Below are 13,367 nucleotides of genomic sequence, written 5' to 3' on the forward strand. Positions count from 1 at the left end.
AGGGAGGCATCCATGAGAAGCTCTAAGATATGGGTCAAGGAACAAGTTTGAAACAGCCAAATCTGAGACATCCCTTCCCACTCTAGAATGGCGTTTCCTCAAATAGTCCTTCATCACAACAATAATGAGCCAGCCCTGGGTGTGGAAGAAGGACCCAGCAGTACCCCTGTAGAGCTGTATTAGAAACTGCCATGCCTTATGTGGTTGCACAAAGCACCCCACCATTCTAATGACACTTGGGTCTTGGCAGGAGTCGTGATGATGAGGATGCCCTGGAGCAAGCTCGCAGAGTTCAGGAAGAAGTCCGAAGACGCCAGGAGCAGCAGCACCAGCAGCAGCAGCAGCAGGTGTCAGCTGCAGCCTCTGCGCCCCAAGCACAGAGCTCTCAGCCACAGTCCTCTCAGTCTATGCTGGATCAGCAGAGAGAGATGGCCAGAAAACGGGAGCAGGAGCGAAGGCGCAGAGAGGCGGTGAGTGGTGGGGGGATATTGGGCACTCTGATGTGGGGCTCTTTGAGGCAGATGTTCCGGCAAGGAGCTGAGTGACAGAGCATCACTCTGCAGTGTAATTTGATAGTCCTAGAGCACGCTGGGTTTATCGGCCGGGGGTTACAAGCAGGCCAGAGTGCTTTTGCTGGAATGCTGATGCCTTGGTGAACTGACTGAATACTCAACAGATTGGCAGATAACTGTGCCAGGAGACTTAGGTCCACTTTTATAGGGAAAAAGTACTAGATTATACCAGTAAAAAGTTTAGGTAGCCCAACAAAATCCCTGGCCCCTAATGCCATCCATTGAGTCAAGTGCAGCATCCCTGCAATGTGCTCTTGTGAGCATCAATTCTGCAGCCTTTTTAATTCTCCTATCTCCTCTTCCCCTTCAGATGGCAGCTACTATCGACATGAATTTCCAGAGCGATTTGTTGGCAATATTCGAAGAGAATCTTTTCTAATAGCGCCTGGTTTTCTTCTCCTGACTCTTTAATTTCCCGGCGAATCTTTGACTCTCCATAGTGTTAACGGCGGCTGGGAGGGGGAGCATTCCTGCAGCCCTTCTGCATGTCTGACCATTGCAGATCTTTCAGTTGAGGCCTCAGAAGGATCAGCAGAGTCTGCCTTACAGTTTGACTTTTGCCCCCCCTCACACACTGAAGAAAGACCGACCAAGACAAGCCAACTATGTACTAGGTTTGATTGGACATGCAGCTGCTGGGAAGGGTGCCCTGATCACTCGACATTCTCTATGCCAAACGTATTCACAGTATATCCAGGACTTCATGTTCTTCACACCTTTTCTATCCATAAAGGTTCTAAGTTACAGAATGTCTATGAATAAACAGTGCTGTGTCATGACAGCAAGAGATGCTCTTCACTGAGAGGCTGCCTATGGGAGTATCCTGGCAACAATGGGAGACCTGGGGTCCAGATGGGAAAATACACAAGCTGTGTCTGGTCCTTTCATCACTGGCTTTGCCTTTAACTTAACTTCCCACAAGCCTTTAGCTGGGAGCCATTCTCTGTAAGTGTTCGCTTGTGAAAAAGGGAATAGTACAGTGGAGGTGTCAAGTGTAACTGGCCATTTGAGTGAGGTTTTTGTTTTAGCATTGTGTGGAGGTCCAGGAATTGGAGCTAGACTACCAACCAAAGTCAGTTTCTTTCAGTCTGTTTTTTTTCCTCCAGGCAGTTTGGCACTGCTCGACTCTTGACTGGGTATTATTTGTCTTCGTTATAGAGTGGAGTGGGGAAACCAGTAACACCAGGGGAAGCTACTACCCTGTTACTAGTGTTTAACCGTGGCTGTATTGTATAGTGACTATAGTTGGCATATATTTGTTTGAGGATTTTGGTGAGCCACCAAACTCGGTGTAAAAACACTGCTTATATTTTGCTCAGTTTCAAACTTTTAGCCTATATTTTTAACTGTAAAACCAGAAAGTTGCATTTTGGGTTTTTTTTAAATGTCATAAAATATGGTGTTAAAAAAAAAAAAAAAAAAAAAAAAAGTTTTTATACCTAAAAGGAGTGGCTGAGAGGAGGGCAGGTGGAGGAGGCAGTTTTGGAAAGGCTCCTTCCACCACCTATCAAATCTCACTCACCAGCAGTGGGCGCTTTCCCATGCGCCTTCAGTGTGTGTTCTTTTAATTTTATTCTGTGAACTGTTAAAACGTTATGTGCCATAAATACCCACTATACAGTACAATACTGGTGTGTCAGTATGGGGCGAGCGCTGGAGTAATTGATTGGTTTTACTTTAATACGGTGAATATGCATTTGGTCTGTACTGATCATGGAATAAACTCATCTCTTTTTTTTTAAAAGATGGTGTCGTACTGACATTTCTTTGAATCCTACTTGTGATGAAATTGTTTAAAGGGGTGAGGATTGTTGAGGAAAGCTTGTCCCTATCTCCTGACTGTGCTCTAGGGGAAAGGAAGGAGTTCTCATGCTCCTGTCCCCATCCTGGGGGGAAGCTTGTCCCAGGTAGTCAATGTGCATCCTCCCTCCTAAGCGAGGGCCAGGAGAGCTGCCATGCTAAAGCAACACGATCCTGGACAAGGTGTAGTGAGGCTGGTCTTGCGTGAAGGCTTCATTCTGCTGTTGGCCCCCCTCTCTCACCCAGAGGGCGCATCAGGACACCCAGCACTGACACCCACAGCATCTCAAACAGTCAGCACAGTCCCTTCCCAGTTTCTGAGATTGTGATGCAGACGTAACTGACACTATGTAAAGCAAGCACAAGAGCCTGCCTAGTTCCAGAGGTGACGTTTGTCCCACTGAGCAAGAGCTGGGATTCTCCAAGCCTTGGCCAACCTATTCATTTTGAGAGCTGGTGGCTTCCATTGATACTTGCTTTCTGAGGTTTGAATGTGGAGGGTGGGAGGAGGAGCATGGACGATGGGGTGGGAGGGCCTTCTCTTCACATTCCAGACCTAGTTCAGTGTGAGAACTGGGTGCAGCTATCTCTGGGAAGATCCAGTCAGGACGGGGACAGATTAGACGGCACTAGTATGGATAAACTCCACTTTGCTGTTGTCTGTGACCAAGCAAGCGTTGAAATAGTAGCCTCAGGTTGTAGGGTTTGACTGTCTGCCATAAGATGACTTCAGTGTTTTCTAAGCTACTTTCTTGTCATCCATTAGAGCTCTCTGCTGCCAGTGGGGAGGGGAATAAGTTTAAAAGAAATCAGCCTGTTAAGTAAGTTTCTCTTAGCTAACACGATCGACCTAGTGATGTGTGAGCCAGCTGTGGCTGGGGTCGTGGGGAGGCTGCAAGAAAGTCTAGAAATCCATCCCATAAACCTGCCCAAGTCCTTCCCCTACCCCCCACTCCATGTTAGTCAAACCTGACAGGCTCCTCCCGACTCTAGTCTAGTCAGTGATCAAAATTTGTACTGACCAAGAGAATGGTGAGGACACTCAAGTCCCTCATCTCTGTAGCTCTTAACCTCTGGCCTCCCCACTGTGCTAGCCATGGTCACTGACAAGCCCAGAGAAGCAGAGTGCAGGATTTGTCTGGTGACGTCGTGAGGAATAGTTCTTGATTCTGTCTAATTATCATAGGGAGCTTATTAACTGCATCGGGTGAGGACCTCTTTGTGCTTGGGAATGTAGAGCCCCGCTTTTCTGTTGGCTATTTCAGGAAATCATCCCAGTGAACTGCCTATCTCATTAGAGCCCCTTGGTGTCGCTAGTGGAAAAGTCCTGATTTCCTTTGGGAGAACCTGCACCAGGGAACTTCATTAGCAGCTGATCCTGCTGCTGTTGCAAAGAGAAACCCAAAAGAGCAGCATCCCTGCTCTCCTTGATTGGCAGAGCCCCAGGCCGGACCAGGGACTGGCTGCAGCTTAGCCTCAGAGCTCAGTGGGTTTGTTTAGATGAGATGTGTCAGTGTGGATCAACAAGTGGTGGCTGCCCTTAACCTTAAAATACAACTGCAATCTGAAAGGTCCCAGTATCCTGTGCTCATGCCAGTGGCCTGGCCAAGATCAGTGTATGCTGGGACTTGTAGTATTCTTGTGAGCCAAGGCCCCCCACCCATGATAAAAATGGACACAACTGGTGTCATTGTATGCAAATTAGGAGCCACCCTTATGTTGCTGGCAAATGGTTGATAGGGCCTCAGGTTGGGCAAAGTGTGGGCAGGCTCTCCTGGCTTGGGCAGATTCTCTGTGCTGTGCCAAGCCAGGGACTAGGATATGCTTGATTTTACTCTGATCCCCAAGAATTGCCAGGAGCAAAACTTCATGGCACTGTAGGGCATGGAATAGTCACGAAGAGAGGTAGGGAACGTGCCATTTCCATGTCCCGAGGGCTAGTAACAGTCACTTCTTACAGTCCTTTCCCAGGGCTTCCGCTGCATCCTCTCCAGAACAAGCCTGTGTTACAGTTTGTAAATTGCCTCTGGATTTCAATCTTTTTTCGGTTGTGCATTGTGTAAGATCGTAGTGGGGGAAATCTGAACCGTTGGCTTCTCCTCTAACCTCTTCCAACAACGTCTCTTGAGCCTCACGCAGAGCCATGGGGCGAGCTGCTTCCATCTCTCACCCTTCTTGGGCAGTATTCCTCTTTCCAAGCTCTCTCCTCTTCTTATGAAAGCACTTTGGGTGATCATCTCCTCCCTCCTTTAATTTTAAGCTCAGGGTTTCCGGGTATTTTTAAGTGCACATCCGCTGTAAGAGTGACCACACACACACTCATCGCAATTGTACATAAAATCCACCACATTGCAAACAAGAAATACAAACCAATTGGAAGTGCTGGAACTTCTAAGAGAGCACCCTAGGTTGTAAAATAAAGAAAACAAATATTATATAATTTATATGTATGCAAAGAACAAATCCCCCTGTATCTAGTCACTAGCGATATTAGTCCTTTTTTTAATGTTCAACCCTTTTTTGCATTTGAAATTTGCCAAACCTTTATCATCAGTAGTTAATAATTCGGAGTAGCGGTAGCATATTTTAGACTGGTGGGTTCATCCAGTCTTTCTTTCCCTTTCTTGCTCGCCTCTGTATTGTTTGCAAATATCTGGAAACGTTTACAGGTTGCACCTACATACTCTGTAACTTTAAATATTTTTTTAAGCTGTACACTTCTTGTTCTCTTCTGTGCATCTTTTGTTTGTTTTTACACGTTGCCGAATGATGACCATAATGTGGTATCTTTAGCTGGAGAAATGGTTCCTTCAGTTTTTTTTCTGCCAAAGGTGGTTTTTTTTTTGTTTGTTTGTTTGTTTTTTTGCTATTCTCATGGGTTTTTTCCTGTTTTGCTATGTGTGTTTATAATTGGGTTGTAATTCAGATGATACACTATTTAATTTCCCCCACCCCATCCCCTTGTGTATGATTTAACAGTTATGGACATTAGAATGCATCTTCTTGCTATAGAAGTCTAGTCTAAATGATGTAATCCTGGTTATTTTCTCCTTCTCTTTAATCCTGTACAAAAGAATAAGAGAAATGTACAATCCCACTGTACTTTTTGCACGGAACGCTTGGCAAATAATTCTGTCAGTGAATTTGAGACTTGTATTAAACACTTTAGACATTTGTAGAAGGGAATTCATAGAGTTTTCACTTATATACTAAAGGTTTTTTTGTGCAGTTCTCATTGCAAAAATAAACATTTGTACTGAATATAAAGCTAAAACTACTTTGTCTGAAATTTTATCTCGTTTTCTGCATTGAGACTAGATTCCCCCAAGACTGTGATAGTGTTTGGGCCCCAGCTCCATAAAGGGCTTATTGCAGGATCGACACCTTAATCATCGCATTTTATATTCCAAAAATCAGCTATTGTGGCTACATTGCAACAGTGCCACTGACCTCATTGATAAAACCCCAGCACTTAAAGCAAGGCAATGGATAGTGCTGGCTATTCTAACCTGTTTGCTGCCACATGGTTATCAACAATGCACTGGCCAAGTGTTTTCACAGTGACGAATGCTTTTGGGGGCCCAACAGGTGACCCCTTGAAGGAGCCTGGTTCCATGAAAGTGCCAGCTACCCCCTCTGAAAATGTCACTCCTGTAAGATGTCACAAACTGGCACCTGTTAGAGGGCTTATTCCTTCACCCACCTACTTCCCTGGTCCTTCTCGCGTGAAAAGAGAGCAACAATACCCGAAGTCCAAAGGTGCAAACAATTCGATGTTTACTGGGGTGAATTTCCATCAAGCATGATTCCAGTTTCCTTCCTTAGTGTCCCGCTTCCCAGCTCTGACACCACAGAGCCTTACAGCTGTGTCCCTGTTCCCATTTCCCCACCTTAGCAAAGCATGATTCCAATTTCCCCACCCCTATTCCCTGTTCCCGTTCCCCGCCCTTACTTCCTGATTGACTGCAGACGATATAATGACAGGTTTCAGAGTAGCAGCCGTGTTAGTCTGTATCCGCAAAAAGAAAAGGAGGATTTGTGGCACCTTGGAGACTAACAAGTGTCTAAGGTGCCACAAGTACTCCTTTTTGCAGACTATCTAGTAAAACTTGAGTTCTGCTTAGCTATATCTTAACCAATCATTTTCCTGATATTTAACTAACCAATCCTAACATATTGTAACATGATTATTTAACCAATTATATCCCACCACCTTAATTAGTTTACACCCTGCAAAATTTATTATGCAGCAGACAGAAACAATCACAGAACCAGACAGAGATTATACAGACAGACAACAGGGAAATGGGGCCTACAGTGATAGAAGAACACAGAAATGAGGATTTCACATCCCAGCTATTGATAAGTGAGTTCTTGCTAGACAGGATGCTATCAAACTAAGTTTCCTTTTACATCTTCTAGGCTCTTCCCTTCTCTGGAGGCGACAGGCATTATCAGGACAGGATTGTATTTCTAACAGCCCAGTAGCACCTTATTTCAATGTGACTAGTTGGGAATGTGAGGAGGTGACCGGTCACTTTCCAGCTTATGGCTGCCTCTGCTGCTTAGCCAAAGGCCTTAGCCTAAGAACAGAGCCTCAGACTGTTACAGTAAGAGAAGGCTCTTTCACCAGCAGACAGTGATTTTGATTCTTTCTTTTATACCTCTATCACTAGCTAAGTGAAAAAAATACACCTAAATTCTTAAGAGTACAGGCCTTTACAGACAGGCCTGAATATCTATATCCTAACAGCATCTAAGATCTTAAGTCTGGATTGAATCATGACCATCCCCCTCACATGGGCAGTGCAAGCTTTCTGCCGTCCTGAAAGGCTCTATTCCTTACTCTAAATGCTCGTGTTTTGGAAATGGTGGGATATTGTATGCAACTACACTGTGGTTGTTGAATACCTGACCAAGGGTGCAATCCCTGGCTCTGCTGATGTCAATGGCAGCACCCCCCAAAGAGTGTCACAGCTCCCTTCACTATGAACATTGAGAAGGAAAATACCAAATGAGTGTCAACCCCAAGACTAGAGCCCAGTTCTCATGGCTCCACAGCTGATGCCACCCAGTGGGGCCACGTGACCTCCCGACCATGTTACTGACCACCTCTGGGCTTGATGTCTGAGAGCGTGGCTAAGACCGCTCCGTTGCACTTGCACGGCATGCTGTTGTCTACAGATCTCAAAGCCTTTCACAAAGGTGGGTGAGAACTGTTAGTTCCATTGTATGGTGGCCTGAAGTCAGCGATTTGAAGTCCATTGTATGAGGCTCTCTTGGCTCAGACCTAGAGCTGCTGCCATCAAGAGCAGAGCTCTGTTCCCCACTCTGCCCTGCATTTTCTATGTAACCTTTTCCAAGTCACTTATGCTGCCTGTCTCTCTGTTTGCCCCTTTGGAAAATGGGCCTGTGGACATTTCCCTGGGCCAAAGGGCGTTTGGTGGCAAACACAGCAGGAGAAGTCATTGCACAAGATCCTAGAGCATCCTTCCACTTTGAAACGGGGGGAGGGATAGCTCAGTGGTTTGAGCATTGGCCTGCTAAACCCACAGTTGTGAGTTCAATCCTTGAGGGGGCCATTTAGGGATCTGGGGCAAAAATTGGGGATTGGTCCTGCTTTGAGCAGGGGGTTGGACTAGATGACCTCCTGAGGTCCCTTCCAACCCTGATATTCTCTGATTCTATGAAATGTTCCCATGGCAGCTTGCAGTGGGAATCATCCCCAGCACTGGGGGCGGGGGGCCTTCTGCATCAGCTTGATTGACAGAAAAGTGCATCTAAACCAGGGGTGGGCAAACTATGGCCCAGGGACCGCATCCGGCCCTTCAGACATTTTAATCCGGCCCTCAAGCTCCAGCCAGGGAGCGGGGTCTGGGGCTTGCCCTGCCCCAGTTGGGGAGCGGGGTCGAGGGCTTGCCCCGCTCTGTGCATGCTGGGGCTCCATGTGGCTCCTGGACGCAGGGGCATGTCCCCTCTCTGCCTCCTACATGTAGGGGCAGCCAGGGGGCTCTGCACATTGCGCTTGCAGTTCCCATTGGATGGCAACTGCAGCCAATGGAGGGAGGGAGCTGGAGGGAGGACATGCCACTGCTTCTGGGAGCTGCTCGGGGTAAGCAAGTTTGCCCACCCCTGATCTAAACAGACATCCGACTATTCCTGTCCTTGAAAACAGCCCCCTGGTGTGTGCCAGCTACCACTCCCCCTGGGGTTCCAGTGCCACCCAGGGATGAGACTCCTCAGGCCTGGGGAGGGGCACAAACATCAGGAACATAACAGGCTTCACAGGCTTTAATCCCAGACAGCACTTCCCTGATGTGATCACCCTGTTTGGCCACCCATGACACAGATCTCTAAACATTTGACAGCTGGATTTTTAGTCTTCCATTTTATTTGATGTCGTTTTGAGGGATCATGGGCCCTATTGCACAACTTTCACCACCGCTGAGTCCCCTTTGAATAACAGTCCAGCTCGGTGACTCCCTCCTTTGCCTTTGTCCAGCCAAAGGCCATGATCTGCAGAACCCGGAATCTCGATCTGAAATTCCTTCTGCTTCCAAGCACTGAGCTGCGTGGCCCAGCTGAGTCCCTTCAGCTGCTGAGGGCCAGCGTAAATAGCACGTAAATAGCTGCTGAGGGCCAACTTGGGCAATAGTTGGTATTTGCCATTGTTGAAAATCTTTATCCCTTCCCCATAAGGTTCAATGAGTCTGCACCACAGGTAGGCAAACTATGGCCCGCTCTGGCCGGGACACTGGGTTGGGGGCTGCACCATGCTCGAGGTAAATGCCACTCAGAGCCTGCACCCCTGAGCCTCTCCCCATGCCCCAACCCCCTTCCCCAGCACTGATACTCCTCCTGCTCTTCAAACCCCTTGATCCTAGACCAGAGCACCCTCCTGCACCCCAAACCTCTCATCTGCAGCCCCACCCCAGAGCCCGCATCCCCAGCCTGAACCTGCGCCTATTCCCGCACCCCTGCCCCAGCCCTGACCCTCCTCCCGCCCGCCGAACCCCTTGGTCCCAGCCCAGAGCACCCTCCTACAACCCAAACTCCTCAACCCCAGCCCCACCCCAGAGCCTGCACCCCCTCCCAACCCCAATTTTATGAGCATTCATGGCCCACCGTACAATTTTTATTCCCCGCTGTGGCCCTCGGGCCAGAAAGTTTGCCCACCCCTGGTCTACACTTCAACTGAAAGTACCTTTATTAGTCCAAAGGCTGGTCATCCCAATAGCACCTTAGATGGTTATATGAATGAATTGTCCCCACCTAAATATGGTAAGGAGCCATCAGATACTTACAGCAGAGTCAGAAATAGAACCCATCACATCTTCCATGTCTTCCGTGGTCTTGGCTATCGACGGACCTTCTGAGCTGCTTTTCCTTACTTACCCCCTACGCCCCTTGCCCACGGGTTCAGCTGCACTTGGGCTGTGTCTGCCTGGAACTGCTTGCATAGCACTCTCTTGTCTCAACTGTTTCTGTGCCGAGCAGTTACAGATAGCTCCTACTAGGTCTCTGGCTCTGGCAGGGAGGCCCTAACCTCCCAGAAAAGGTCTAATTTGCCTAACAGTTACAAAGTTCACAATAACCAATTTGCCTAACTTCACCTCCTGACTCAGGCACCATTTTACTAGCAACGCCCACATCATTTCTCAAGGCCTTGATAGGGCCTTGTATTCCTTCAGCCATAAAGACCCAGCTCCCAGAGTCAGGGGATTATGGGTGAATCACAGATTTCATTTAAATATGAAAAGCAAGTTCTTCAAGTGATTACTCATGTCCAGTCTACATTAGGTATGTGCGCACCTTGTGCACCATTGCCAGAAACTTTTCCATAGTGACATCAGTCAGGCCGGCTCTCGTGCCTTTTGGTGCCACGCGCTTCGCTTATGTGCCGCTATAAGGGGCACTGCCAGCCCTGCACCCTCTCAGTTCCTCCTTACCCCGTGACGGTCGCAGGAACAACACTTGCTTCAGCAAGGTGTTATTCAGTGGTTGCTCTTCAGCTTAGTTTATTAGTCTTTGTTTTAGTAGTAATGTAAATAGCATTAGTGTAGATAGAGCCCCCTCTCTTTGCATAGAGGGGCTCCCTTTGCCCCTGGGGCTGGGTATGTCCCTGTCCTCCAGCTTCAAACCCTGCGCCTCCTGCACCAAGTCTATGCTGGTGAGCGACCCGCACTCCAGCTGTCTGAAGTGTCTGGGAGAGGCTCACATATGAGAACGTTGTCAAATCTGTTGAGACTTTAAGCCTCGTACAAAGAAAGACAGGGAGGCTCGACTACGGGCTATCCTAATGGAAGCCGCACTTAGATCGGCATCTGAGCCAAGCCAGTTCGATTTGGCACCGCGCTCCTCGGTTTCAGTGCGAAGTGCCCCTCCAGCACCGCGTGTTTCTTGGCACTGTTCTCCCATTGAGGGGAGGGATAGCTCAGTGGTTTGAGCATTGGCCTGCCAAATGCAGGGTTGTGAGTTCAATCCTTGAGGGGGCCATTTAGGGATCTGGGGCAAACATTGGGGATTGGTCCTGCTTTGAGCAGGGGGTTGGACTAGATGACCTCCTGAAGTCCCTTCCAACTCTGATATTCTATGATTCTATGATCTCCAGTGACAAGAAAGAAACACAAGAAGCAATGGTCTGAGAGGGGACGCTCCCTGGCCCCAAGAAAGGACAAACAAGGGGAGTACAGCGGAGTGTCATCCATGTCAGGCCACTCCTCCACCTCCGGTGCCCTAGCGGCACCATCGACTCCACTCTGCCCACAGGTACTGTTGAGTCTGGGGTGGGATCACCCATCGATGCCACGGAGTCACTGTGACGCCAACAGGATCGTGGTGCCTTCCACCCTGGAGGCCGTTGCAGTGGCCAGGGACCTACTGTCCCTCCCGGTACCACCAGTGGGACAATCACTGGCTCCCATGAGTGTGACGAGCAGAAGGGAGCATGGGGCTTCGAGCTCTTACCTGGCACCAGGGGCCTCAGTACTGACCACAGGCAAACTGGTTCTCCTGTCGTTGACAAGGTCTTCCCTGATTCAGCACCAATCCCCAGACCCTCATCACTGACCAGCAGAAGTAAGGGAGTACCTCAGGAAAGCTCTTCTTTGGAGTTGGAGATCGAGCCCTGCACCCAGCCTCAGAGCTGCTGCCATTACCCATCCTACATCCCTCTGGATCCTGGTGTAGGTCCACTCACTGGCATCTGGCCTGGAGGACAATGGCCAATGCAGGTCCAGTGGCCATTCTGGAACCTGTGGGGCTTCCCCCGCAGTACCAGGACCACCGTCCAACCATTCCTATTTGCTTGTGTCCAGGAGCAGGGCCCCTCCACCTCACCATTCTGCACCTGACCCAGACTCTGGTACTGAGTCCATTACCAGCACACAAGATGTGGGCCTGGGGAACGTAATTGGGGCCAAAGAAGAGGAGGACCCCACTGGTTCAGGCCTCTTCCTCCTCCCCAGGTGAAGTTGTCTTGGGACCAAGCTGCTTGGTTCCACAAGATGACTTTAGAACCCATCAGGAGCTTCTAAAAAGGGTGGCTACTAACATGGGGCTGGAGGTGGAGGTACTCAAGGAGTTAGCACATAGCCTCGTTGACATTTTGGCCACAGCAGTCCCATCCAAGGTTGCCCTACTCATTAATGAGGCTGTTATGGGTCTGGTTAGGTCCCTGCGGTGACACACCCCATCTTCTCTCCTTCCTACTTCAAAGAAGGCAGAAAAGAAATACCACGTGTCAGCCAAAGGGTACGAATACTTGTATTCTGACCCTCCTCCTGGGTCCCTTTGGTCACAGTAGCCAATGAAAGGGACAGGCAAGGCCAGGCAGGCAGCAGAAGAACTAAAGGAAGCTAGACTCGTTCAGCAGAAAAATGTATTCACTGGCTGGGTTACAGCTTTGTATTTCATAGAATATCAGGGTTGAAAGGGACCTCATCTACTCCAACCCCCTGCTCAAAGGGGGACCAATCCCCAATTTTTGCCCCAGATCCCTAAATGGCCCCCTCAAGGATTGAACTCACAATCCTGGGTTTAGCTCGCTAATGCTCAAACCACTGAGCTGTCCTTCCTCTCCCAACCCCAACAAGTCCTGTGTGGGAGGTATGATTACAATATGTGGGACTCTATGGCCAAGTTTCAGGACTCACTGCCTCAGTAGTCCAGGCAAGCGTTTTCCATCCTGTTAGAGGAGGAGAAAACTGTAGCATGAGCCTCACTCCAAGCAGCTCTGGATGCAGCTGACCCAGCAGCCAGAATGACGGCTTCCGCAGTGTTTGTGAGGCAATGCTCCTGGCTTCAACCCTCAGGGCTATCACTGGAGCTCCAACAGTCGATCCAGGACCTCCCATTCAAGGGTACCTCCCGCTTCTCAGAGCAAAATGGACACAGAGCTCCATGGTCTGAAGGACTCCAGGGCCACCCTCAGATCTCTGGGCCTCTACTCCCAGGCTACTTCGAGGAAGCATTTCAGGCCCCAGCAACCAGCCTGCTTCTCAACTCCACTACTGCATCAGATCCTGTTCGAGAAGAGGAGCAGGGGTTAGAAGCATAGACAACCACCCCAATCCACCTCAGCCACGCTACCCAGGTCACACAGATATCCAGGAGGCCCCAAACAGAGCTTTTGAAGGTGTGCCTGAGGGCACTATTTATCCGTTCCTGCCTCGGATCCTGCTCCCCCTCCCCATTTTTGTTTTTGGACCAACTCTCCTACTTCAATCCGGCATGGTCCCTCATCACCTCGGAGTGCTGGGTGCTGAGTATCGTGGCAGACAGTTACACCCTTCAATTTGCTCCTACCCATCCCTCTTAAGGGACCCATCTCATGAGCAACTTTTAGCTCAGGAGGTACAAGCCTTCCTACAGGTAGGAGCTGTGGAGGAGGTGCCCCAGAATTTGAGAGGGAAGGGGTTCTAATCCTGAAGGCCAAAGGGCATCTTTGACCCCTCCTGGACCTGTGTCACCTCAACAGTTATCTGAAGAAACTGA

General features: G+C 49.0%; 1 protein-coding gene across 14 annotated transcripts in view; it reads left to right on the top strand.

The window, feature by feature from the left end:
- The window catches only part of BRD4 (bromodomain containing 4), a 244,767-nt gene that overhangs the window by 213,434 nt on the left and 17,966 nt on the right, over positions 1-13,367 (top strand). For 11 of the 14 annotated variants that reach the window (XM_043533002.1, XM_043533003.1, XM_043533000.1 and 8 more), the window contains 2 exons: positions 251-470; positions 883-5,646. The exons of 2 other annotated variants lie outside the window; for them this stretch is intronic. In XM_043533002.1, the coding sequence (XP_043388937.1) occupies positions 251-470; positions 883-951 (289 nt within the window). In that variant the 3' untranslated portion in view covers positions 952-5,646. Of the gene's footprint in view, positions 1-250; positions 471-882; positions 5,647-13,367 lie in introns of those variants that run through there. One more of the 14 variants, XM_043533009.1, reaches the window with a different exon arrangement.

This window comes from Chelonia mydas, chromosome 20, assembly GCF_015237465.2.
Source record: "Chelonia mydas isolate rCheMyd1 chromosome 20, rCheMyd1.pri.v2, whole genome shotgun sequence".
NCBI lineage: Eukaryota > Metazoa > Chordata > Testudines > Cheloniidae > Chelonia > Chelonia mydas.